The sequence below is a fragment of the Odontomachus brunneus genome, unplaced genomic scaffold, assembly GCF_010583005.1.
Source record: "Odontomachus brunneus isolate Ranch 3 - 2012 unplaced genomic scaffold, Obru_v1 Obru_scaffold_035, whole genome shotgun sequence".
NCBI classification, from domain to species: Eukaryota; Metazoa; Arthropoda; class Insecta; order Hymenoptera; family Formicidae; genus Odontomachus; species Odontomachus brunneus.
In genome coordinates, this window is record NW_022639485.1 from 2,261,570 (window position 1) to 2,285,603 (window position 24,034).

General features: G+C 40.2%; 2 protein-coding genes across 7 annotated transcripts; one reads left to right on the forward strand and one right to left on the reverse strand.

Annotated features, from left to right (window-relative positions):
* Window positions 1–1,341: 1,341 nt before the first annotated feature.
* On the reverse strand, window positions 1,342–9,454 carry LOC116843698 (importin-7). Its single transcript, XM_032814344.1, has 19 exons — window positions 9,371–9,454; window positions 8,398–8,479; window positions 8,155–8,305; window positions 7,261–7,419; window positions 7,022–7,178; window positions 6,739–6,929; window positions 6,480–6,653; window positions 6,259–6,404; window positions 6,026–6,189; window positions 5,788–5,907; window positions 5,375–5,701; window positions 5,108–5,294; window positions 4,797–5,020; window positions 4,637–4,729; window positions 4,273–4,499; window positions 3,851–4,056; window positions 3,511–3,786; window positions 3,263–3,406; window positions 1,342–3,146 (listed from the first exon to the last, which is right to left on the reverse strand). Exons 1-19 carry the CDS (start codon window positions 9,452–9,454, stop codon window positions 3,079–3,081), a joined length of 3,180 nt encoding a protein of 1,059 aa, XP_032670235.1. The 3' UTR covers window positions 1,342–3,078.
* Window positions 9,455–13,534: 4,080 nt separating this feature from the next.
* Window positions 13,535–23,331, forward strand: LOC116843694 (tyrosine-protein kinase Abl). Of its 6 annotated transcripts, none has more exons than XM_032814338.1 (10): window positions 13,535–14,137; window positions 14,975–15,128; window positions 15,437–15,546; window positions 16,216–17,222; window positions 17,300–17,555; window positions 17,638–17,772; window positions 17,941–18,076; window positions 18,153–18,280; window positions 19,443–19,639; window positions 19,921–23,331. In XM_032814338.1, exons 1-10 carry the CDS (start codon window positions 14,011–14,013, stop codon window positions 22,204–22,206), a joined length of 4,536 nt encoding a protein of 1,511 aa, XP_032670229.1. In that variant the 5' UTR covers window positions 13,535–14,010; the 3' UTR covers window positions 22,207–23,331. The 6 variants fall into 6 exon arrangements, with proteins under 6 accessions (XP_032670229.1, XP_032670228.1, XP_032670231.1 ...); XM_032814337.1 differs by having other exon boundaries at window positions 17,944–18,076; window positions 19,443–19,654; XM_032814340.1 differs by having other exon boundaries at window positions 13,536–14,137; window positions 19,491–19,654.
* The last annotated feature ends 703 nt before the right edge of the window (window positions 23,332–24,034 follow it).

Genomic DNA, 24,034 nt, shown 5'->3' on the forward strand with positions numbered 1-24,034 from the left:
ATTGTATTTCGTAGCCACTATTAGAAACGTTGAAAAGTATATTTTGAACATTACGCTTGTACAGTCAGTGTAAAATAATTGAGCATGTCTCGATGTAGTTTAGAAAAATTGATATATGCAGGAATCACAGAAATACCTATAACGAAGTGTGTTGAAATGTGCCACCAATTCTTTGTTCTCCTATTTGCTTGATGTACGAATCAGAATATTAGACGTCAGTATCAATGTCACATGTTCTTCGAATGGATCTATACTTATTTTGGAGTTCACAATAGTAAATAATCGTGCCAGCGGAAATAACTTTGTGTGTGTGTGTGTGTGTGTGTGTGTGTGTATGTGTGTGTGTGTATATACACATATATAAGAACAAATGAGAACTTCACAAATTAACTGCTTACGATTGTGAATTCCAAATTTCTAACAATTGCGCGTATATTTTGTTGTTTACCGAACAACATATTTAATTAGACAGCTGTGTAAACTCTAAATGCTAATCTATAAACACATATTGTAAACTCCAGAAAAATAAAGGTCTTGGATAAATAAATAAATGATAGATACAATAGAGACTATATTATCGGTTTAATTAATGAAGTTTCTATTCGTGTATATATTAAAGCACCAATATAGTCATATATACATACATATATATATATATATATATATATATATATATATATATATCTTACCTCTTATCAGTTTATACAATATCAAGACTTAATTATATATATGAGATTTTTTGTCGTAAGACTTACCGCGCAGGCGCTACGATTATTCATATAATTTATCATATATATATAAAAACTACCGAATGTGTAGTAAACATCCATTACAAAGAAGTATAGCTCGTCGTATGCTATAAAGAGCAAAGGAACAGCTTTCGTCTTTTCTCTATTAGTTATTGTTAATTTATTATATTTTAATACAGTACTTATAGAACTTATAACTATAGAGAAGTGTCCTGGCCTCACTCCGACCTACAGCTTACTCCGCTGTATTCTTTAATTTAGGTCCCGTCTGCGTTAACGTCTCAAGGCACTTTTTTGAAATACTTTGAAGTTTTACTCAATCAATTAACTTTTTTTTTGTTCTTATTACGTGCACAAAGACTTTTGCCATGTCAAGTAATGGGTCGCGGGTTTTTCAGATCACATAATGCGGAGAGCAACGGTATCTTCTTATCGTCGACGCGTTGTTTATAAAATAGCACGGTACTATAAAAAAATAATTTACGCTTTACATAGACTTCTGATAAACACTGCAAGAAATCGATATATGTTATTCCAAGTAAAGGCGATCTGAGAACAGGGTATTGTGAAAAAAAAACTTACGGCAAAAACGTATGGTCAATACATACAATCTGTTTATTCGAACGACATTAATTAACGTGTGCGAGTTTTCCAAATTAGTGCTAACGAATGTAAGTAGAAAAATAATTTCTATGTCGTGTATGTACTAAAAATGTCTGTCCTAAGTATTAATGTACTAATTTTCAATAGTGGGTAGCGTGGTTGCAGGTTTCTTGCAGTTTTATATCGAAAAAACCAGAGAGAGATATCGTATTCAATAAATAATAGAGGAATTTGTGATTGTGTGAAATCACACAAGCAAATGTAATTATGGTCAAACGGGGGCGTTGACAAAATGTAAGGTAGGTTCACACTATCCATAATAACTTCGGAGATGCTTTCTTGCGGATATAAGATCTGTTGGACTTAAATGTAGACCACACGAGAGTTGTACTCTGAAGCAACACGTAATTGACGCATGCATTATTCTTTGCATTCTGATATAAAAAGCACTTGTGCAGTAATCATTTCACTAACCACAGCACAGAACACCTCTTCTTTGTACGCCTTTATCATTTTGGGCTCTGATATTTATAGTTTATTTATTTCTGCTTCGTGTCCGTCCTATGTAGTTACGACACCACGTGAAAGAAAGAGCTACGCTTATGCATATATGTATAAATTTATCGCACATTTTCGTTGATGTTCTTTATTAAAACATTATGAGAAATTGTTCCGCGAAAAATCTACAATTACGAAGACACTTTACCGTCACAGTGAGCTATCTAACGTGTTCGGTCTATGCAGCTCCATCTTTCAGGGCACGTCGGATAGTGTAACGGTAGAACTTATTTTCCAAAATAAAGTAAGCTGTGCTGGGATTTATGTAAAGTGATTGATAGCTGCAAAATGTTTGGCCATATGATACAATATACGCTTAAACAAGGACTTGAAAAAAAAACAGTGTTTATTTAAAAATCTATATTACTCTTATCTAACTATCCACTTTGCTGATAGGCAACACAGTTGTTTCTTTGACAACTTATACCGTTTTCTTTACTGCAGAATAACAATTTGCAGTAGAGTCCGTGTACAGCATGGCATATTTACTCGATTATTAATTATTAGTAATATCAAATAACATAGTTTACATACTCAAAAGTTTTCTCTTAATATATTTATACTAACAATTTTAACATAATTTTTTATTGTAACAGATACTCTCCCTCTCTATTGTTACAAACTAATCGATTTTGTTTAGCTAAAAATTTTTTCTGGACGAAACATGATACGATATTATCAAATGTACAGTTTTATCTCGAGAGTACATATCTAGCAAGCCATGCTAGAATTTTCTTAACTCAGAATTCTAGAAATTAAATACAATAAATTCGAATTGTCAAGAAAACGTGATATAGCTTGCTAGACGATTAATCATCATGTCAATCAAGTCAAATCGGGTCGTATTTATAGTATAAGTGTATAAAAGAGAATATACATTTTCACATGACAGCTAAAAAGCAAACCTGCTGTCTCGACTAATGAAACAACGGCATGCACAAGACTGATCTCATGGAGATGAAGTGTTAGCGTCCTCGTGTTAAAGCAATGTTTCTGCTGGATTGCCTTAGTAATTGTAATGTACAAGAAGTTTACACAAAAATAGTAAACGGGAAATGCGTAGTGTCTTCGGAGTGGTCATGAAATGGTCGCGTGCTACAAACGTCTGATCCAAATTCCGTGTAATTTGTTTACTTACTTAATCTAAAATTGTAATGATTTTAAGTCCTTATCGGCTTAAAGGCGTTCCGCCAAAGTTAAACGAAGTGGGCACAGTCTGTGAGTGAAAGGCATAACCTGAAACATGAGAAATGTAGGCATCTTTGCAGATAAAAATATACATGTGATATTTTTGTAGGATATATTTGTGGATTTAAGTAGCCGACGAAAATTCTCTCGGAAACGGAACTTACCTCCGCTCTGTTCGATCCTTTTGCTTTCCAAAGCTGCTTTGCGTTGGTCCGCAAACAGGATAATTTCTTGTAAAGCTTTCTCTTGCTCAGGAGTGAGAAGACTTGTTAAAGCCCTGTACCAAGCGACATCAGTTTTCTCAATAGCTAGTTAAAAAAAAATAGAGATATTATATAGAATCAAACATAAATTAACATGTACATCTTAAGATTGTACAAGTTTATACAATATCATTGTTGTCGACACTTACATTGTATAACTTCCTTGAAAACAACATATTCATCTTGATTGGACTCGTCAGAATCTAGGGGTGTTACATAGCTCTCCAGAGCAGTCTCTTCGTTACCATCAAAGTCCGAATCGTCATCGTCGTCAACGTCAGATCTGTGATCACCGTGACCGTCTTGGATGGTCGCGTTAACGTTAAAACCATGCTGCGCGGACGATCTCTTTATCTTGTCTTGCAATTTTTCGAGATACTCCTGATTAACGTCATCCAACTCATCCTCATCAGATGACAAGACGTCTGAAAATTGTCAAATCGATCTTTTCGCGTTATGTATCGACGATCACACGCGAGACGTACTCACCTTCGTCGATATCGCTCTCTTCATCCTCATTTTCCTCATCGTCCCCATCTGAAACTTTAGCGGCATACGCTCTTTTAAGTCCGTCAAACAGGAGTATTAAAGACGGAATAATTTGCGTGGCGCATTCATTGACAGCAATCGGTCTTGCTGGACCCATTATGATTAACGTACACAATCCAAGAACGCATAATTTTCTATCGTGCAATCTGCGAAAAGAAATCAAATATTACTTCATATCATAGAGATATTTTCCTTTTTAATATTACTTTTATATTTTATACACAGTACTATCGTATATCATTTTATAGCAGTACTTTTATATCATACATATTATACAAACAGTACTATCTTATGATCCTCTTCTTTTTCTCTCTCGTTGAGACCATCTTCAAAAATATACCTTAAGCTATAAAGATACATACCCCAGGAAACAATCAGTGTCGTTTATCCATTGCTTAATAAAACGCGAAGCGAGCGGCTCCGTTGATTGAGCAAAATTTGCTTGCAATCTATCCATTGTTTCTAAACAAAGGGCAGGATTGTAATACAAAGCTGCTATCACGACTTGAAGACACATCGTCCTCAGTTCTGACGTTTTAACTTCGCGCATTAAACGTTCTAAGACTAATTGTACGAGCGATGGTATACACTGAAATAATAATATATTAATAAGTCATACAATTATAAAAAGTATATTTATTTATTCGTATTGTTTCATAGATAAACACATACGCTAATTCACATGGAACTTTCACGCATATTATTTATTCGAATGTAACATTTTACCTGATCTATGTGTCCTTTGCATTGCAATATTATAACCTCTAATAATTTGGCAGCGTGACATTCGGGATCTTCACCGGAATCACCAGTCAAGACCTGCATATGGAAAAATTCATTGACACCACAGTAAGATAACAATGTAAACCTCCAAACAAATACTTACAGCTTTGCACATATTAAACATAGCTAATATGTAATTTTCGTTCGACAAAAATGCTGGAGTGTCGACAGTGATATAGTTATGCAACGCGGGCATCATGTCAGTGAAATAATCAAAGCCATCTTTTTGAAAGAGTTGATACATGAGCTCGAGTATCTTCCACATGTCTAAGGATATCTTTTTACTAGTTAGGTCATACACCAATGAAAGAGCTTCTTCGTAAAATTCTAAATGAGAAGGAAAAATCAATCTCCCAATGTTATCGTTACAGGCAATTGTACGTTAACAAAGATTTGAATATGAAAGAAGCATACCCATTACACTTTGGCCGAAAATGTGTGCAACCACTTGAAGAACAATCGGTTCCAGCTGTCCCATTATTTGAGGTTGATCTTCCATTACTGTTAACAGTGTCTCTATTGTGTTCAAAAGACCCATTGCTGTTATCGCTTTCTCGTCGCTACCTTCGTCTGTCTCCAGCACTTGGCTAAACGTAGCAGCCTAAAAGGAAACGCATAGTATAATGGCTTGTCGCCTCATTCGTATTAGCCTATGTTGTTCGATTACAACAGACTTCTTACCAAATGTTGACAGATTTCTACGGCAATTGGCATAAGCTGTTCTGTATATGTACAGACAATTTTTTGCATAACACTAGTCAAATCATCGTTCTCAGTTTCTCGTATGATATTTAGCAACTCAAGCGTTATCTGTTTAATTAAAGGTTCGATATACTTCTGAGCTTTCGTTTGTGCCGAAAGCATCATCTGAAGTGCTATCGCCGCTTCAACTTTAACAGGTAAATCTTGATCCGTCAAGAGAGCGTTTGTAGTTAATCTGATTGCTTCTACTAAGATTTGTTCCTGCTTGAACTTAATCTCTGAGAAGTAATGCAGCACCCAACATGCCTGAAAAAGTAATCAACGATTGCCAATTGCGCCGAATGCACGTTTGTATTATGTAATAACAGTTTTATATGTATCGTTTTAATTACTCTCGCTCGCATATGGCCATGGGGACTGCTGAATTCGGGAAATACGTATTGCAATAACATTTTGTCCATTTGTTCCCTATAAACCTTCTTCTTCAGCAAGACATCAGCCAAACTGCCAACCTGAATAAGATACGATCTCATATATTACATTCATTATATTCGATACAAAATATATGGAGCGATCACAAGTGTACACCAATGTGCAGTCAAGATTTCCTTTTCTCATGCAGAAACTCACCATGTGCAACGCACCGTCCTTTTGTCTTGGGTCAGCGTTTGGACTAGTTAAAACTTCCAAACAAAATTGCATTGTTTTTTGCAGCATATCTTTCCGTTTTCTACACGCTGAGTGCAATAAAGTCTGCGCCGCTGTCACGGGTGACACAAAGTCTTCGAAGATATCTAGAAGCGATATAATAAACACACTATGTCTATGATACTGAGATCAACATGCCATTAATTCAACTGTACCAAATTTCACTCTGATGTACTCATAAGGGTCAGTATTCCACAGCTCTTCATCGGCCGCGGAGTACGAAAGGATCGGGAATATAACGTCGCGTATGATCTCAAACATGTGCGGCTTCAAAAACTTCCACGAATACGCGTGACTTACACTGTAATTCCGAAACGACAGATTAACTTTCCAGTGAGATGTGATCGTCCGATTGTTAGTCCGCGGACTCTCTTACCCTTGATTGATGTAATTGATAGACTGCTGTACTACTCTAGGAGAAACATAGATTTTCCTACGATACTGATCCAGTATCTTCAGAAGAACTTCTAAAATACCTGCGCTGAAAGTCTGTAAATACCATTCGGAAAATTCTTTGTATTCTTTGGTCACGCTCCCTGGACTACCATATCTGCAATTTTAATAGTTCAGTATTTGGATATCTCCTTCATTTATCTCCGAGTTCTCGGTTTAATTTTAAGTATGGATTTCATCACCTTTCAAACATCCTATGCAAAATGTGCAAGGCCCATTTTTTACATTTCCACCAAGGGAGTTCCGCACGTTCATCTTCATCCAAGTCTGGGTTGTTGGTCTCTGGTGGTACTGGTCTGTCAGCCACTTGTCTCACCACATCCATCCATTGTGAAAACACATCTCTTGAGATAAGATCGAGCGGAAGAGTATACTGCATCAAAGATACATATTAATGAGCCTCAAAAACCTCTTAATCTTATTTTTCTTTTGTAGTCGAACGGCCAATTTATGGTTTTCTCATACCTGCGTGAGTGCGAAAAAAATTTTCAATATCTGTTTCTGAAGTAGCACCGAACGCTCAGATGAATCTGATAATAAGGTTAACATCAGTTGGTATATCATAGGGAATAATAAGTTCATTGCTTCGTTCAATGGTCCTCTCTCTTCTGCCTTCTTGTACCTGAAAAGGCAGAACAGAAGTGTGGTAGATCGTTTCCCACGCGATAAAGCGTCGAGAAGAGTGCACGATCGAGTTTACTTACTCGAAATTTTTCACAAGCTGATGCAGCGCGAGGAGAACACCAGGCAAAGTCGCCATGTCTGTATTTTGAAGATATATTGTAATTTTGTCCACTATTGTCGTCCACCTCCCAGGAAAGTCGTGCTTAACCATATTACTGATGCATACAGCTAGTTGTACTCTAAACAAGTAGCAATTACAATTGACACGATATTTATAAGATATAGCCGATTTCTCCAATTTCTTAGTGAGCTAACTAACAGTTAAGTCATAACTAACAGTTAAGTCTCTTCGTTTTGCCTTCAAATTGGACAAAGGACAAACATATAATTTAATAGTTAATTAGTTTATCAAGGAGTTAAAAAAAGCCTGCAATTGTAACTTATGTATTTATTTATATATTAACTTGATATTCACAAGACAATTGGCCATAGTTATGCAAGAATGATAAACTTACAAAATTACAGTTTTTGAATCATCAATAGGTAGTCTATCTAATAATAGGTAATCTTTCTACATAAAACAAAAAAATCTAGGTCTTATGGGCATCTAACATTAATTAAAAAAGTTTTTATTTTTTAGTTGCTCTATTTTTTACTAGTTACATCTTTTCTACCAATTTTTTCTAAAAATTAAACTTGTCAATACTCTTAAAGAAAAGAAAATTGTATATGCTTGATTTCTTGAGCGATTACAAAGAACCCCAGTATCTATATTTTTTAAATCATGTATAAAATTTTCATTTTTCTTGAAACATACTTTGTGTATGCTTTTGGACAACTACAGAAAATTATATTATTTTTAATTATATAGCCAAATATATATTATTTTTAATTATTCTTGCACACAACTATAGCCATTTGTAACAATTATAAAATATACTCCACTAGAGACAACAGGTCAGAACACAACTTGCCTAATTAATTCTGGTGCAAGTACCACAGCATCCACTATTGCATCGCGTATCATTGCACGATCTTGTTCATGAATAAAAAATTCTACAGGTCCATTGTCCACGTCTCTGTCAGCCCAATTGGAAGTGATTAAATTTTTCAGATATATAACACCTACAGAAGCACAAAACAGAAATTTCTATTTAATCTGCATTTCATTCTTCAAAATTACAAGATATTGGGAAATCACAAACGGATATATTTACCAGCTTGCCGCACTGGCATATCAACATTGTTTGACATTACTGTCTGCAGGAGAATTGGAGCAAATCCAATGATCTTGTGAATCTGAAAGCATATGTACAGCACCATTACTATTTCATTAGAAGTATCACATTTATTACATTATCATTTATCATTGCCTGGTGTTACAACATCCTACACAGGGTCATGACAAATTAGAAAGCACATAAAATATATGCATAGCAGATAATACAGTGTGCACACGTACATACATATATGTATGTGTGCACATATACATACATACATATACATATGTATTTATACATATATATATATATATATATATATATATACATATATATACGCGCGAAATATGCAAAAATACCACGATAGTGATATATGGATGGAAAGATTGCAGGATTGCCCTTTGGAATATTAATTTCGCTCAATAACACGGTATATCGGCACGCGACGCTACGAATACGTTCCGCACGCGAGAACGCGTGCACGGCCACCGCGACCGGACGGCGTGTCCACCCGGGTCGAGCCATCTCCTCTTGACAGCATTCTCCGCATGCGAATGTCGCGCCCGAGAAGAGAGGTTAGCGAGCACAAATGACGAAGCGCCGCAACGTCACCTCCCCAAATTCACGGCAAATAATCGCCGTTCCCACGTAATATCATTCGCGATATCTTCAAGCATCCTACTGACGTGAGCGCACATTGTGACCAGAACGTCAAAGCGACCATGTCTCTCGAAACGAGGCCCGCTCGAGGAGGACGATGTTCACCGACGTAGCAGTCCCAACGGCCAGAACTTCTCCGAAGAGAAGCCACGATGTCCGGTATAAAGCGCGGCCACATGTTTCCTAAGATCTCGGTAAGCCGTCCTTCCCCCGCCCCCGAATCGAGCACGTTTCCTCTCGGTCGTTCGCTCGCTCGCTCGCTCGCTCGCTCGTTTGCTTGCATGCACGCACGCGGTTTTCGCCTGCATACCTGATTGAGCTGCTCCTCCGCCTGTTTCTGCTGCGCGGGGTCGATCGTTGCCCGTAACAACTCCGTGAGTTTTTGCGGATCCATCTCTGCGAATCAGCTCGGCTCGCCGTGGTAATTAGTACGCGTGAATTTTTCAACTGATTCACCTCGCGCGACGGACTTGACCCGGCGCATTCACCCTGCCTGCCTGCCTGTCCGCTGCTGGTGCTGCTGCTGCTGCCCGTGACGATCACGTGACACCACAACATCATGGCGTCACACGGGCAAAGCTCTAGATATATTACATCCGGTCGAACAATGTGTGGCGCTTTTTCGTTGAAAATCTATTTTACTTACATTTTGCAACATCCTTTTTGAGAAAAATTTTACTGAAGATACGTGATACATGTAACGTAAACTAGATTTTCAGTAAAATTTTCCTCAAAAAGACGGAGTTTTGAAATGCAACCTCTGGGTATCAGTCATGAATTTTTTCGCAACTCAATTTTACTTATCAGTTACGTAATTTTTCCTTAGTATAAAATCATAAAAAATAAATAATTTTTCAATACTTCGGGGCAATCAAATTCTTTTTCTCCAATGTAAATTTCGCGCAACAATGGTCGAGTTTTTTAATTCATTTATGGATCCATCGCATGATGCGCAAATGCAACGTTTCGCTGTATCCATCGGTGAATTAAAAAACTCGCCTAATGTTATATCGTTGAACTTGTCTTGGGGAGGGGAGATGAATACTTTTAAAAAATATATACTTCTTTGAAAAATAGACGTAATACTTAATTTTTTTAGCTTTTTAGTAGCAAACAAACACAGCAGTCGATAATTTTGTCGTTTGATTGCATTATTAAAATTCGTACACTTCTTATTTGGTTATACCTGGAGAACTTCTAGGGTGCGGTCCAGTAACCGCTACAAATGCTGCGCAGCGTCTCTCTTTCTTATTCTATTTCTAGGGTCGGTATTCATAGTCAAATCTTATATTTAAGACCGTCTTAAGTTTATCTTCAGATGATGAACGGATCATTTCATTGGCTACGGAGTATTTAAAGATGAACTTAAGCCAGCCTTAAAAATAAAATCCGACTATGAATACCAGCCTAGTATTCGAATGAAGAAAGAGAAAGAAGTAAAAACATTACAATGCATTTGTAGCGCTTACTGGACCGTACCATAGGTTTTAAAGAAACGTGTAAACGGTAAAGATATTAAAATTCCTGCATTGCCAACTTAACTATCTCTAAATTTAATGATAGTAATGAAAACATGTAGATTATACTACATTCAGTTTCAGTTTCAGTTTCAATAAATGGCTCTAGGCTTTATTAAGAATTTTGCCCCAACGCCATTACACTAAAGAGACGTCTACATTGGAAGTAAGCAGTAAGAAGTAGGAAGTAAGAATAAGAAATTGACCAATCATAGTTGATTATTCTTCTCACATTCGACTGTGGTTGGTCAATTTCTTACTCTTACTTCCTACTTCTTGCTATTTACTTCCAATGTAGACGTCCCTTAATAGCATGTTTGACTGCCTCTGGGTTAACACATTCTGGGTTATTCAGTCTACGTTTATTGGTCAAACAAGTACTTATAAACTTTATGATTGGCTAGTAGAGACTTATGACGTCATTAATCGCTCTTGGAACGATTAACCCAGGGCCAGTCGAACACGCTATAAGGTTATACTACATATATTATATTCTCAATATTGTCGATACATTCTTCGATTTTTTATTTATTTCACTCAGAAGTTATAACATTCGTAAGTATAGCGAAGATTAGTTAAAGTTGTTCCGTGTAAACGAGCATACATTTTCAGAAGTTATAACTACAGTTGTTGTTAAACCGGTTTTAAGCTGCCGTGTAAACAAAGTCATTGATGTTTTCTAAACATCGATTTTTTTTACCCATCCCTATAATATGGTCATGTGACCAGCTGATTGGCTGGTATAAACATGTACGGATTTGGACATTGCGACGCTAATGCAGAACAGATTGTTATTATATATATATATATATATATATATATATATATATATATATATATGATTTTGCATTGGCGTCGCAATGGCTTGGTTTACATCGTGCACTTGATACGCGTATTAAATAGTAACTTTCTATTAGATAATCTTAATATCGACGATATATATAAAGAACGGTATATTAAACTGGTATAATATTCATCAACAAAACGTATTGTATTGATTAAATGCGTCGCCGTTGATATGCATTAATGTAGCGGTTAAGTTGAACAACTTGTGATAACTTGTGACAACTTGTGACAATGGATTTTTCCGCTTATTCCGCGACTTTATTTCTCCTTAAGCCCGTATCAGACTATAGATTAGGATTGAGATTGAATTGAAATTTAGCCAATCAGAGCAAAATTTACTAAGCTCAAGTTTGGTGAACTTTGCTCTGATTGGCCAATTTTCAATTCAATCTCAACCTTAATCCATAATCTGATACGAGCTTTATATTACATGGAGCACAATTTGCACGAAAAAGCGGAATGGTTTGGTGACAAATAAACATCTGTATTCATTTTTTAAAATTGTATTAACTTAATTTGCAATTTTTACTAATATGTTTATCTTTTCAGCTTATCTGTTGAATACAAGCATTTTAATTAATAAATACCGTTAAAAATTAATATTTTATAATTTCCCATACCGCTTTTCCGCTCAAAATATGCCTCATGTAATATAAGGCAATCAAAACAGACGCGGAACGCGTAGCGGATCTATAAGATTTTGACTTCCGCGTTTCCGCGCTTCATGTAATGGCACTGTGACTGTAATGGTTCATGTAATAGTTCAGATCCTTTAATAAGAGATCGGACGGTTACACGACATTTTCCCGAAAACTAGGTGGGAAAATAGTGGTATCAACAAAAACCCCTAGGCAACAATTTTAATTTCCGCAGATTAATAATACTGTTGAAGTAGTAAGTCCATAAATTTTACGGAGTCGTTTTGACATATGCGTGTGTATGTGTCAAATAACAAACTGTCACTAATCCGTAGAAATTAAAATTGTGTTACTTAGCGATTTTTGTTGGTACCAACATTTTTCCATCTAATTTTCGGGAAAATGTCGTGTAACCGATCGGACACCGTCCAAGGATGCCACTTTTAGCTTACTTACAGCAAGCAGCAGCATGTGGAGGGGATACGCACCAAGTAAGCGACATTGTACGTGTACGCTCGATTCTTCGGCTGCCGAAGCTTGTTCGCTTGTGTGCGTATCCCCTCCACACGCTGCTACTTGCTGTAAGTTAAAATTGACATCTTTGACACTGTCGCTTGTAGATACTAGATTCGCCATGTTTGGGTCCAAACCGGAAGTATACTTATCTCACTTTAACTTAATACATCAGTTCAGCAGTGCAGCCAGTGCAGCTGAAAAGAACAGATTACTGCTTATGTTGCCATTTAGGGCTGCGTTCAGATTCCCTACCCAGGTGCACTCTAAGGGTGTATATCAGTTGGACACGGGGCAATTGGACACAGTCCAATCACAAGTCGCTGTTCCAAGGGACCCTACAAATGTCTCTAATCACACGGTGCTGTGATTGGCTGTATCCAAATGCACCGTGTCCAAGTGCACCACTCCCGCACTCTAATACTGGAAGTGTTATGGTATATATAAGTAACATATACTATAGTGTTTCTAGTAACAGAGTGCACCCGAGTAGGGAATCTGATCGCACCCCAGCGAATGATCCTACGGGTGCGTTCCCATTTAGCGCGTCACGCGTCGCGTCGTCCTTCGCGGACCAATCAAATTGTCCCATTTTATTTGTTGTAAAGTTAGGCAATAAAATGGGGCGATTTGATTGATCCGCGAAGGACGACGCACGCGTAATGCGCTAAGTGGAAACGCACCCTAAGGCTGAGTTTCCACTGAGCGCGTCACGCGTCGCGTCGTCTGCTGCGTCACGAGTTAACCAATCAAATCCTCTAATTGGGATGACGCGCGCACGACGCACAATGCACTTGTTCCAATGAAACGATTTGATTGGTTAATTCGTGACACAGGCAGCGACGCGACGCGTGACGCGCTCATTGGGAACTCAGTCTAACTCGGAACTAGCTTCTCTTTGGTTATACTACTTGAAAAGAAGCGGCACGATTGACTCATCGTTGAGTCGTGCTACGACCCGGCTGGCCCGTAGAAACGGCGGCGGAAGCATAGAAATCGGCCCAGGCCGTGCTGCCGCACAGTAATGCATCGACAAACTAAATAATCGACGTCAAAAGCTGTCAAATATGGCGAAGGCAGCGCGAGCGAGCGGTAATTGACATGTAAAAATGTGAATAGGCCTACCGCGCGACCGCAACGTCGATTTGCGCCTCGAAGAGAGGGAGCGAACGCACCTGCGACGACTGGCACGGTGTCACGCGCGCGAATCAACGGAACACGAACGACGACGACGACAGTGACGACGACGACGACGGGGGCGACGACGTCGACGACGACGATGACGATAATGATAATGATGATGTTGGGCTCGCCGGTGCCCGATCGCCGGAAGTGAGGAGTGCGCAAGGGTGGTCTGCGGACAGGCCTGGGTAACGCAACTCGCCGCCGGGCCGGAGACGGAACACACGAGGGCATGGTATAATCGTCGGACAGCCATGGGTGCACAGCAGACCAAGGACAGGGTGATCCCCGCCGGGTCGACCGTGCGGCAGACGCGCAAGCAGCCCAGGAACCTCAAGGAATCGCGCATCGTAGGCTCTAACATATTCACCGAGCACAGTGGTGAGAACAAACACTTTATCAGCTATCACTATCCTCTGTTCAACAATCAGTTCCACTGTCGTGTTGTTGCACCCTGCAGTCGTGCAGAATTTAGGAGAAGTTTATAGGTCTGTTTTTTTAGCTTAAATAGGCTGTACTTTTTTCTTTTGGACAAGTATGTAATAAGGAATTGAAGGAAAAAGGAACGAAGTTCTGGTGCAGTCTTAAAAGTTCAGCTAAAAAGAACAGTGTTTTGCGCTTCCTTTTAGATATATTGCACTGTACTCTAATGAGACTGATGAAATGACTTGGGAGCTCAAAGTGGAGTGAGCAAGTTTGAGATGACTGTGCTTCTCACTTGATATATGATGATATTAAAGTGTTAGAATAACACTGTATCGATAAGGAAAAGATAGCATTTGAGCAAGATTTATTTTCAGTTTCCCTAGAGTTTATAGTGTATAATATTAAATTTAAAGTTATGTTTATGTTGATGTTAATTACACTAATATAGATATTAGTGGTTAGATAAGGATTATGTAATTATATGAGTTTTTGAGTAATTTATGTTTTTGTGTCACAAGAAAAGGCTTGTGTTTCTTCCACATATTATGCTTAAGGAAAGTTTCTTGCATTCTTAGTCTGAGAATTGATAATTTCTTTTAAGAATATTAGGTTAATTGCTATTATGAAGTACATGAAACAATTTAGACACAACTATACGATTCTTATATGCTGAATATGATTAAACAAGCATATAATTGTTTTTTGACAAAATATAAATGTCAGTGTCAGAGTTTCATTTTAATGTTTATTGAGAACTTTAAAGAAGATTGTGTTTTGCACTTTCTTTTGCAGAGGCACTCTTGCAAAGTAGACCGCTACCACACATTCCAGCATTGCCTGAAGGTGATCCTCCAAGTGGCTCTAGTGTTCAATCAATTTCACAGCAAGCGAATGTTCAACAACATACTAGTGTGTCTGCTACTGGACTTCTTGAAGCAGCAAATAGGTGAGTTCAGTCATGCTTACATAATTACTATTTCACATACTCTAGTAACTTCAGTAAAGACTTCATATAAATGTAGTTCTTAAAATACAGCATTAAAGATGACATATAGTTATTTAGATTATACCTTTTTTTGCTTCATTTTATGACTCATTATATTTATAATTTGTAAATATTTTTTATGTCATTGTAATAAAACAGATAGTAGAATATTTAATGTAATAATTATATATTTATTAATATTAATTATAAATTGTACTCTTTGATTCTAAACTTGTTTCTAGAAATAATATTTTATTATTTTCGCACAGATGGACTAGCAAAGAAAATCTACTGGCCCAGGAGGAAGATGACCCTCAATTATTTGTTGCCTTGTATGATTTTCAAGCTGGTGGGGAGAATCAACTGAGTCTGAAGAAAGGTATTAATTTATTTTCTGTAAAATTAATAGATATTATCTATGCTGATATGTTTCAATATTACTCAAGAGTAATGAGATTGCTTAGATATCAATATAATATAATTTCATAGTTTGCACTGTTTTTCTATTTAATTTCAAATAAATGTAATAAATGTAAATATATTTACAAAATGAAAGTACAAATGTTATTTCATGGAAAGAACCAGATATCAAAATTAAAAAAAAATTTACTTAGTTATAAAATTCATTTTTGTTTTTATACACAATATTTAATATCTTAACCCTGCAGTCGTGCAGAATTTGGGAGAAGTTTGTAGGTCTGTTCTTTTTAGCTGAAATAGACTGTACTTTTTGTCTTTAAACAAATATGTAATAAGGAATTGAAGGAAAGAGGAACAAAGTTCCGGTGTAATCTTAGTTCAGCTAAAAAGAACAGTGTTTTGTGCTTCCTCTTGGATATATTGCACTATACTCTAATGAGACTGATGAAATGATTCGGGAAGGTAGAGCGGGCAAGTTTGAGATGACTGCACAATATTTAATGCATTAACATTTGTATTTTCCCTTTGTAAAAATATTTGCAATACTATGCAATCAAATAGAAGAACAATGCAAACTACAAAACTGCATTATGTCGGTATCCAGCATTCCCTTAATATCTCTATACAGGCGAGCAAGTACGTATCCTAAGCTACAATAAAAGCGGCGAATGGTGCGAGGCCCACTCGAGCACTGGACAGGTGGGATGGGTACCGTCGAATTACGTGACTCCCGTGAACTCCCTAGAGAAACACTCTTGGTATCACGGGAGAATATCTAGGAACGCTGCCGAGTATCTTCTGAGTTCGGGGATAAACGGCAGTTTTCTCGTGCGGGAGTCGGAGAGCAGTCCTGGTCAGCGCAGCATCTCGCTAAGATACGAGGGTCGCGTATATCACTACAGGATCAATGAGGACAGCGAGGGCAAGATGTTTGTAACGACGGAGAGCAAGTTCAACACGCTGGCTGAACTGGTGCATCACCATTCAATGCTTGCCGACGGCCTTATCACGCAACTATTGTACCCCGCGCCAAAGCACAATAAGCCTACCGTCTTCCCATTGAGTCCCGAACCGGACGAATGGGAAATCAATAGAACAGACATAGTAATGAGGCATAAGTTAGGAGGCGGACAATATGGCGATGTGTACGAAGCGGTCTGGAAGAGATACAACATGACCGTGGCGGTTAAAACGCTTAAGGAGGACACGATGGCTCTGAAGGATTTCCTGGAAGAAGCGGCTATAATGAAGGAGATGAAACATAGAAACCTAGTGCAATTGCTGGGAGTGTGTACGCGCGAGCCGCCGTTCTATATTATCACGGAGTTTATGAGCAAGGGTAACTTGTTGGATTATTTGCGAAACGAGAGTAAACACCAAATCAACGCCGTGGTGCTGATGCATATGGCTACGCAGATTGCGAGCGGCATGAATTACTTAGAGAGTAGGAACTTTATTCATCGCGACTTGGCCGCCAGGAACTGCCTAGTTGGCGAAAATCATCTCGTCAAGGTCGCGGATTTCGGTCTAGCTCGTCTCATGAGAGACGACACGTATACAGCTCATGCTGGTGCAAAATTCCCCATCAAATGGACCGCGCCAGAGGGTTTAGCGTACAATAAATTTTCTACAAAGGTATGACAACATTATAGACAAACTAGGATTGTTATGGTGCACGGAGTTTTATGAGCACTAATTGGTGATCTTTGTAGTCTGATGTTTGGGCATTTGGTATTCTATTATGGGAAATCGCTACCTACGGCATGTCTCCGTATCCCGGTGTCGACCTGACTGACGTTTATCACATGCTAGAGAAGGGCTATCGAATGGATTGCCCTCCCGGTTGCCCGCCAAAGGTCTACGAACTAATGCGTCAGTGCTGGCAATGGTCAGCGGCGGATCGGCCAACTTTCAAGGAAATACATCATTCGTTAGAAAATATGTTTCAAGAATCGAGTATCACCGAAGGTAAGTCGAATTTCCAATCTAGACTACTGCTCATTTTCCATAATAAGTCGCGATTTTATTGTTCCCGGCTTACTTATTACAGAAGTAGAGAAGCAGCTCCAAGGTGGGGGAGAGATGCCATTACTTTCATATAAGAAATCACAGACTGGAAGCACAGGAAATATACACGGTCTTGTTCTTGTGTCCGAGCAATTGTCTTCTTCTGGCATAACGCAAGGTAATATATCATGTCACCACTTTAGTATTTTATATCGACAATTGATAATTTTTGCATAAATATACAACTGCACAATTTTATTATCTATCTTCTATACACAATATCTTACAATACACAAATAATTTATATAATAGAGTTATATTTTCTAACGAACGAAACATACTTCAGAAGGAGCCAGTTCGGTAACCAAATTGAGCACGTTCATGGGTGGTTTATCAAGTAGGAGTAACAGCAATATGGTCCAAATGCGAAGATCCACCAACAAGAAGGGAAAACAAGCGCCGGCACCTCCTAAACGAACAAGGTACGCTATTTTTTATCTCGAACAATGTTCGTTACTTGAAAGTACATAATAAAGACCTGCGTGTTCTCTGTGACAGTCTGCTGTCGTCGTGCAGTTCTTTCCGAGATTCCGCCTACCAAGAGCAAGACCAGCAAAATGTTGAAGTGAGCACTATGACGCTTGACGATGGCACAGATCTAAATGGTATTGATAAGATTTTTGAAGGTATTCCACTATATCAACTAAGTGTAATGAGACGAATGCACGAATGCCGCTTTCGTTAATTTCTTTCGTTATCCTTTGCGTTGACTTCAGTTTTATTTGGATATGCATCGCCTACTACAGTGATTTTTACGGCTTCATGAATGTGGGTCATTCTCCTCGAGTCAGTATGTATACGTGAATGTTAAATACACGTCAAACACTTGATAATTTTTCTAATATATATATATATATATATATATATATATATATATATATATATATATATACATATAGAAAGAAAGAGAAAGAGAGTATACCCGAATATGTATTTTATTAATACATACTCGATCGTCTGCATCTCGTACGTACAGTACATCGTAGCTGCAGTCTTTTATTTACTTCCACGCGAGTAAGGGACGGTACTTCGTATATGTTATCTATCATAGTTCACGTAATAAATTTAAAAAGGAAGAGATAGAAATATTCCGTGCGTGCTCATGCATGATATTCCTTTCTGCAAAAAGTACGAGTAGAACTTGCGTTTTCATTTACGTTTTAGATCTTTCTGGATATGTATCTTATCATTTCCATTTTTTTTTCGTCCAAGTATTCTGAAGATTGGAACATCGCCTGTATTACCGGCATTACTTAGTTACGTTTCTATCGATTCTGTCGTCATGTAAAACTTGACTGTGTTCAAGCAGTGTTACGTGAGTTTACTAAAGCTTTATTTCACACACATATGCACACAGACACACACAACATACGCACGCACACACATCGCAACAATATCATTCAGAGAAGTCAATACACGACATACATATACTACGGTTTGCACGTTTTTTTCCAAATACATACACAAGTTTGCCATTTTTCATCGATCATTCATTGTTGGCGCATCACGCTACTCGTGACACGTTTTTTCCCGGCAACAGAGCATCGCGTTGAAGTACATAGATTCGCGACTATCTCTTCGTGTCTTTTAAAGGAGAATGACCCTGGGATGAATGAAGTGAAGTGTGAGGAAAGGACGGCAGAGATTTGAGGTTGATAGGCACCGCAAAACACCCTTTTTTAGCTTTCCTCCCAAAATTTCGATCTTTAACACGTTGCGCTTACATGCTGGAGAGATATGTTAGCTAATAGATTGTATACAGTACACCTTATTAAATGGCGACCTCAGGTATCACACGTGATCTCGTGACAATGGCTACACAGTCAATTACTACAGGAGGTTGCGATATGGACGACGACGGAGATGGGTCGCAAGGGACAGCCGAACATAACTTTATTCCTCCACCGTCAACCTCGCCGGAACCTGTATCCAACTTACCGTGCAATCAGAAACAAATAAAATCTCGACCTTACACGTCTAAGGAGGTACTGCCTCAGAAGGTACAATGATCTTACTCGTTGAGCGGCCACGATTTCCGAGATGTATACTTATAGACACATATAAACATACCTTTTTACTCGCGTGCGGTACGACGCACGCCGTGCGTAACGATTAGCGTTTCTTGATCTTGAGAATCTAGCCCAGAAGTAAAGTCCGTTTCGATATGGTAAATGCATTTAGCACTGCTTGAATAACTTAGGAATGCGCGGATAAGTCGCGACAAGGGGCCGGACTCGCGATCACTCACGGAGAAATTGTGTTGCAGCTGGTACATGTGGGTGCACTGGAGGTGCAAAATGTTAAGCGAGCGATCAACCGTTACGGCACGCTGCCGAAAGGCGCCCGGATCGGAGCGTACTTGGAATCTCTGCGGCAGAGCGGCATGCCGTCGAATCAGGAGAACGTTGTTCCGGTCGCGGCCACTTTATCGTCCGCCATGGAACAGCAGCAGGAGAACGCGGGCGCCGTCGACACCGCGCCGCAGCATCGCTCGCTGTCGCCCCGCCAGAACAACCTACGTAGCCAGCCCCAGATGACGCGCAGCAATTCTTCGAGCGGCGTGGTGAACACCTATCAGCCGCCAAACTCGCCGCGCAGCCGCGCCGTGGCCGTCCGCAAGAACAACGTGGACGGCGGCATCGGTCTGCGGACGTTTCGTGCGCCCAACAACTCCAGCTTCCGCACCGCCAGCCCATCCAGATCGATCCAGCCGACCCTGGCCGACCTGGAGTTTCCGCCTCCGCCGGTGGACCTACCGCCGCCTCCAGACGAGGCCTTCAGCGATCAATGCGACTTGCCGCCGCCAGCGACGGCGTCGCCGTGCACGGAGACTTCTCATAAGACAGCGGCCAGCTCACCGGTCGGTATCAGAAAATTGAAGGCGGAATGGAGGAGCAAAGACGAGGTGAGTGACGATCAGGAGGATAGGAATAGCGACGTGAGAAACTCGGAGCCGTCGGTGAAAGAGGCTAGCTCACGATTCGGCGTGAATTTGCGGCGTCGGGACATCTCCAGCGACGCGCACTGCGGCGTCGGCAAGTCCGCGGACGAGAAGAAGATAGTGTACAAGCCCAAGGAGATCAGCGCCGTCATCACGAAGATAGATCCGCCGGAGTTGCCCCCGCCTGTTGCCGCGCCTGAAGAAGCACCCCCGCCACCTCCGCCGCCGCCGCCACCCCTCGGTTCTGGCAATGCCAGCGACACATTCGAATCGAAACCCGGTATGAAGGAGATGCTGGAGCTCAAGTTAATCAACGAGATTAAGCAAAGCGCAGACATGAAGCATGGCGCTGGTACTACGAAGAAAGCCGGCGCCGCCAACAGTGCACCTTCGTCCGCAGCGCCTCTCGACCCGGCGTCGCAGTTGCTGTCTGAGCTGTGTGCCAGCTTCAGCATGGACTCCGCCAAGCAGCAACACGTCGCCGCGAGCGAGTACGCGATCACGACGTTGAAAAGTACCGGCGACATGATGTCCGGCGGCGTTCAAGAACACCACACAACCACACAGACCACGCTCGACAGGAACACCAGTCTCAAGGAAATCATCCCATTGACCTCACCTATCACGGAAGGTATTCTAAGTGCCACTAACGTAGGCTTCAAACTGAAGAAAGTAGACAAGAGAAGTAATGTGCAGAAAGAGGAGAACTCGGACACCCAGCAAATCATAGACTTCAAGGCTCGCCTGCGGAAGGTGGACAATGCTGACAAGGATCGAGCCGCGGACGAGAAGAGCAAGCGCTTCGACGACGCGGCGAGTACTATCGCGGACTCGACCGAATCGTCCGGCGTGGACGACCCGAACGACGATAAGCGCCGCAGCACCGGCAGTATTAGTAGCCTAAAGAAATTGTGGGAGAACAAAGAGGCTTCTTGTGATAATCAACCGCTTAGTCCTAAATTAAACGTGCGCGGACCCGGCAAGCAGGACGTCGGCGACGCCAGCGAGGATTCACCGGAGGATCACAGCGGCGCGTCAACCAGGAGTTCCACTAGCAAGGATGATCCGCGGATTTGGCCGCCGCCGATGTCCTCGGTGACCACGTCTGATGTGGAGAAGCCGATCGTCCCGGCAAAGCCGTTGAAGCCTCTCGGGCCTTCCAGCAAGCACTTTGGTTCCTCAATATACGCCACACCCAATTGCAACAAGCCGCCATTGTCGCAAAGTGACGAAGATAGCGGCAGCAAGCAAGCAGGCGGTGGCGGCAGCAGTGGCAACGAGTCCGCGAAGGGAGTAAAGCACAGCGTGATCGAGATCTCGAACGTCATAGAGAACAGCATCCTGAACTTGAAGGGCAGTCCTACCATCGTTATGGCTAGCTGGCTACAACTGTCCGACAAAGTAGGCCTGCTGCACGGCATGTGCGTCAATCTCACTGATACAGCGATTGCGCCCCATGCTAGGTTCCAATTTCGCGATCTGCTCACCAGGCTGGAGCTGCAGGCGAGACAGCTGCGGGCCGCCGGTACGCGCAACATCACCGAGAATACGAGACTGTTGAGTGACGTGCAAAACACGATAAAGGACGTGATAAACACGGTGCAGAGATAAAATAGCGAGCCGGCGGGTTGGAAAAATCAAAACGAGCGTTTCATCCTCCACTACCCTGCGCGACTTCTCCTGTCTGCCTGCCCTCTGCCTGGCCGAGAGGTGTTTCCCCGCTGGATCGCAGAATTCTCACTCTCTGTCTCTTCACTCGCCATCTCCTCCTTCATCCTCACATCTTTCTCACTATCTCTCGTCGGATCCCCATGGGCGTATAGTATACATAAAAATCTACGTTATAAATATCTATATCTAAGTCACTATATGATAAGGTCTGTCGAAGAGCGGAGCCCTGTTTTGGAATCTAGCAACTAATTTTTGAGCGAACATAGTAAGCGTGAGCTAGTGTGAATAAGAACTCGGATCGAGAGAAATGCGACTGCATGATCGTTAGGGTGGATTAATCCAAAGTTGCATGAGCCGAACGATCGCCGGTATGCTTCTCGACATGTAGAAATATACGGGCACACACACACCTTTCGACATACGGGACACACGCGCAATAACACACACACACACACATAAAATGCGTACATACAGCTCGAACGGGATCCTGTGCTGCAACTCAAAGTTCGTATACATTTACACTTTCACCTGTTTACAGCATTCGCGTTTTTTTTTTTTTTTTTTTGGAGAGATCACGGGCGTAACTCACGGGCGTAACTCACGGGCCTGGCAGAAACTCGGCCTTATTCAAGACGAAAAGTATACACCTTTGCATGATCGAACCATTTCTATGTCGAGACGTTTGACGATTTTCATATATGATAGTAAATATGTGTGATTATAATTACTGGATGGAATTAACCGATCACGCAAATACTCTTTCTCTCTCTTTCTCTCTCTCTCTCTCTTTCGGTAGTGCGGAAAAACGGAATACTCGGCACGAGGGAAACGTAAGAGTCGTCGCATACGCGCGCGCAGACTATCGACACGCTAAAAAAAATCAATATCTCGAATCGCTTATATGTACCGCGTAAAAAATCGTTTCGTTTTACATGTAATTTTATACACACACGTCGTGCTTAGTATATATATACATTATATATTATATATACACGAGATTTTTAGACTAGACTATATATATATAAATACGGACACGACTATAAGGAAATAAAAAAAAGAAACAAGCGTAAGAAGTCGTTTCATGTGTACTGTGGGACAATATAACGATTTTGTATTTGTATAGAGTAAGTTGGATAACAGTTATTACACTAATCGTACGCCTACGTATAAATTGTACCCGAACAAACAACAAACAAGCAAGTAAGCAAACAAAACGAGCAAACCGAATGTAATTAATCAAACTCTTCAGTGTCGTGTGTGCTTCGTTCTTATCCATGATGGTATAGAAATGTTCTTCCAAGAGCACAGAGTTAAGCAGAAATATTCGCCTGAAGACATCCATGAGAGAACGGAATAACAATTACGTTAATATAACTCACGGGAAGTGCATCTTAATCGATAGTCGTGTATAACGGGGGAGGGCGAGGGTGGAGAGGATGAGGCAAGTAGAACAGGTATAGCGACGGTATATCATGAATGAGTAATGATTATGCGACGTGTAGTATCCTGTCTGTACAGTATTCTCTACGTGCTATCCTATACGACGGAGATTTTAAGTATCAATGCATTTGTTCACGTTACTCGCACTTACTCTTATTCCGCATTGGCGTTCGCGTTCGCGTACATTTTTATACATCTTTTCTAGATTCCTTTTCTTGATTTTTGAGAAACGAGTAAGACTTATATATGAGTAAGATTATATTATCGAGTTAAATTTTGATTGTTTATATATACGTACATATATATATATATATATATATATATATAT

What these genes read in the sequence shown, in the direction of transcription:
- LOC116843698 (XM_032814344.1), bottom strand. Translation starts at nt 9,454, where the DNA reads ATGGATCCGCAAAAACTCACGGAGTTGTTACGGGCAACGATCGACCCC. An exon ending in CAGCTTGTGAAAAATTTCGA is followed by an intron (nt 7,179 to 7,260) that starts GTAAGTAAACTC and finishes CTGCCTTTTCAG; the next exon opens with GTACAAGAAGGCAGAAGAGA. An exon ending in AAGGATCGAACAGAGCGGAG is followed by an intron (nt 3,147 to 3,262) that starts GTAAGTTCCGTT and finishes CTCATGTTTCAG; the next exon opens with GTTATGCCTTTCACTCACAG.
- LOC116843694 (XM_032814336.1), top strand. Translation starts at nt 14,011, where the DNA reads ATGGGTGCACAGCAGACCAAGGACAGGGTGATCCCCGCCGGGTCGACC. An exon ending in CATATTCACCGAGCACAGTG is followed by an intron (nt 14,138 to 14,974) that starts GTGAGAACAAAC and finishes TTTCTTTTGCAG; the next exon opens with AGGCACTCTTGCAAAGTAGA. An exon ending in TCAACTGAGTCTGAAGAAAG is followed by an intron (nt 15,547 to 16,215) that starts GTATTAATTTAT and finishes ATCTCTATACAG; the next exon opens with GCGAGCAAGTACGTATCCTA.